The sequence below is a fragment of the Papilio polytes genome, unplaced genomic scaffold, assembly GCF_000836215.1.
Source record: "Papilio polytes unplaced genomic scaffold, Ppol_1.0 DF824002.1, whole genome shotgun sequence".
NCBI classification, from domain to species: Eukaryota; Metazoa; Arthropoda; class Insecta; order Lepidoptera; family Papilionidae; genus Papilio; species Papilio polytes.
In genome coordinates, this window is record NW_013525202.1 from 305,045 (window position 1) to 306,739 (window position 1,695).

Consider the following 1,695-nt stretch of genomic DNA (forward strand, 5'->3'; position numbering starts at 1 on the left):
CAGCAGCGCGCGCAGCTTGTCGCGCCGCTTGCTCGCCAGCACGCTCGTGTGCTGAGAGAACAACCTCTCCTGCGCAGATACATTGCATTCATCTCCCATGCGTTACATTTAAATGAAATTCTAGTAATCTAGGGAACACCCTTACTACTACTTACTTACTGCGTTGGCGCAGCGACCCAAAGTGGGTCTTGGCCTCCGATACACACGTCTAGGGTGTTACATATAAATGTAATTACATTAATCTAGGATGTTACAAATAAATGTAATTACATTAATCTAGGATGTTACATTTAAATGTAATTCTAGTAATCTAGGGTGTTACATTTAAATGTAAATCTAGTAATCTAGGATGTTACATATAAATGTAATTACATTAATCTAGGATATGTTACATTTAAATGTAATTCTATTTATGTGGAATAAGTAAAATTTAAATGTAGTTTGATTAATATAGAATTAACAGATTTACATGTAAATTTAATTTCATTAATCTAGAATTAATATATCTATCTGTAAAAAGAAAAAAACGTTTGAAGGTCCAAATACAGTAAAAAATAAAGTTAAATTAATTAAAATTGACCATTGACTGTATCATTATGTAAAAAAACGTAGAAGCAAAAACAACATGAAATTTGGTTTAAAGCTTGCGATAAGCGAACATTTTGAAAATTCAAAAGAAATCCAAGTAATATAAAATAATTAATTCTACAATAATTTAAAAACAGACATTAACAACTTTTAGACCAGAAAAGGTTATAACAAAATATATAAACACTAGCTATTTCTCGCGACTACGTCTATGTGGATTTTAGTTATACTAAAAAAAAACAGCCTATGTTACTCACTTTAACGTAGCTTTTTAATGGTGAAAGAATCTTTGAAATCTTTGAGTTATTCCAATACAAACAAAAATACAAATCTTTCCTCTTTGTAATATTAGTACAGAAGTATAGTTTGTGTGCGAAATATTTTTTTTTTATTAACATAAAGTTACCTTATCCTCTTTTGAGAGTAACTCCGCTAACTTGTAACGGTGATCTTTCTTAAGTTGTTTCTTAGCTTCCCGCCAAGTGAGGTCCGGGTTGCGCACCAGGTCCGCTAATAGTGCGTTGAAGTGCTGCAAGTTATTATAGACTTAAAGTGGAGGGAATTAGATCTATTATGAATTGAATATTTATGTAAATTCTTTTGACGTATACATTAAAATGAATACATGAAAAAAAAGTAACAAATTACGGATTAAATGTAGAATGAAGTGAAATGTAGATTGAAGTGAAATATAGATTTTAGTGAAATGTAAATTTAAGTGTAAGGCACTTTAGAGTTATATGTAAATTGTAGTGAATTGTAGATTGGAGTGAAATGTAGTTTTAATTGAAATGTTGATTGGATTGAAATATAGACTGGGGTGCAATGTAGATTGAAGGGAAATATAGATTGAAATGAAATGCAGATTAGAATAAAATATACGTTGGAGTGAACTATAGATTAGCGTGAAATATTGATTGGATTGGAGTATAAGAGATAGATAGCTATGAGACATACTGTGTAGACATAGGTGTGAAAAGGAGAGTTATACTTACTTGCACAGCTTCATCCCTCTTGTGGTACTCCCGCTCCTTGTCCCTATCTCGTAGGCTGGTTGCAAGCGCACGTTGCACCTCCTTCTCTCTCTCCTTGATGGAAGCCTGCGCT

At 32.3% G+C, this 1,695-nt stretch overlaps 1 protein-coding gene across 1 annotated transcript in view; it reads right to left on the bottom strand.

Annotated features, from left to right (window-relative positions):
* LOC106101222 (transcription elongation regulator 1-like) overlaps window positions 1-1,695 on the bottom strand; it is a 4,511-nt gene that overhangs the window by 1,700 nt on the left and 1,116 nt on the right. Inside the window, exons 2-4 of the mRNA XM_013280381.1 lie at window positions 1,584-1,693; window positions 995-1,117; window positions 5-69 (exon numbers count right to left, since the gene is read on the bottom strand). Of these exons, the coding sequence (XP_013135835.1) occupies window positions 5-69; window positions 995-1,117; window positions 1,584-1,693 (298 nt within the window). The remainder of the gene's footprint in view (window positions 1-4; window positions 70-994; window positions 1,118-1,583; window positions 1,694-1,695) is intronic.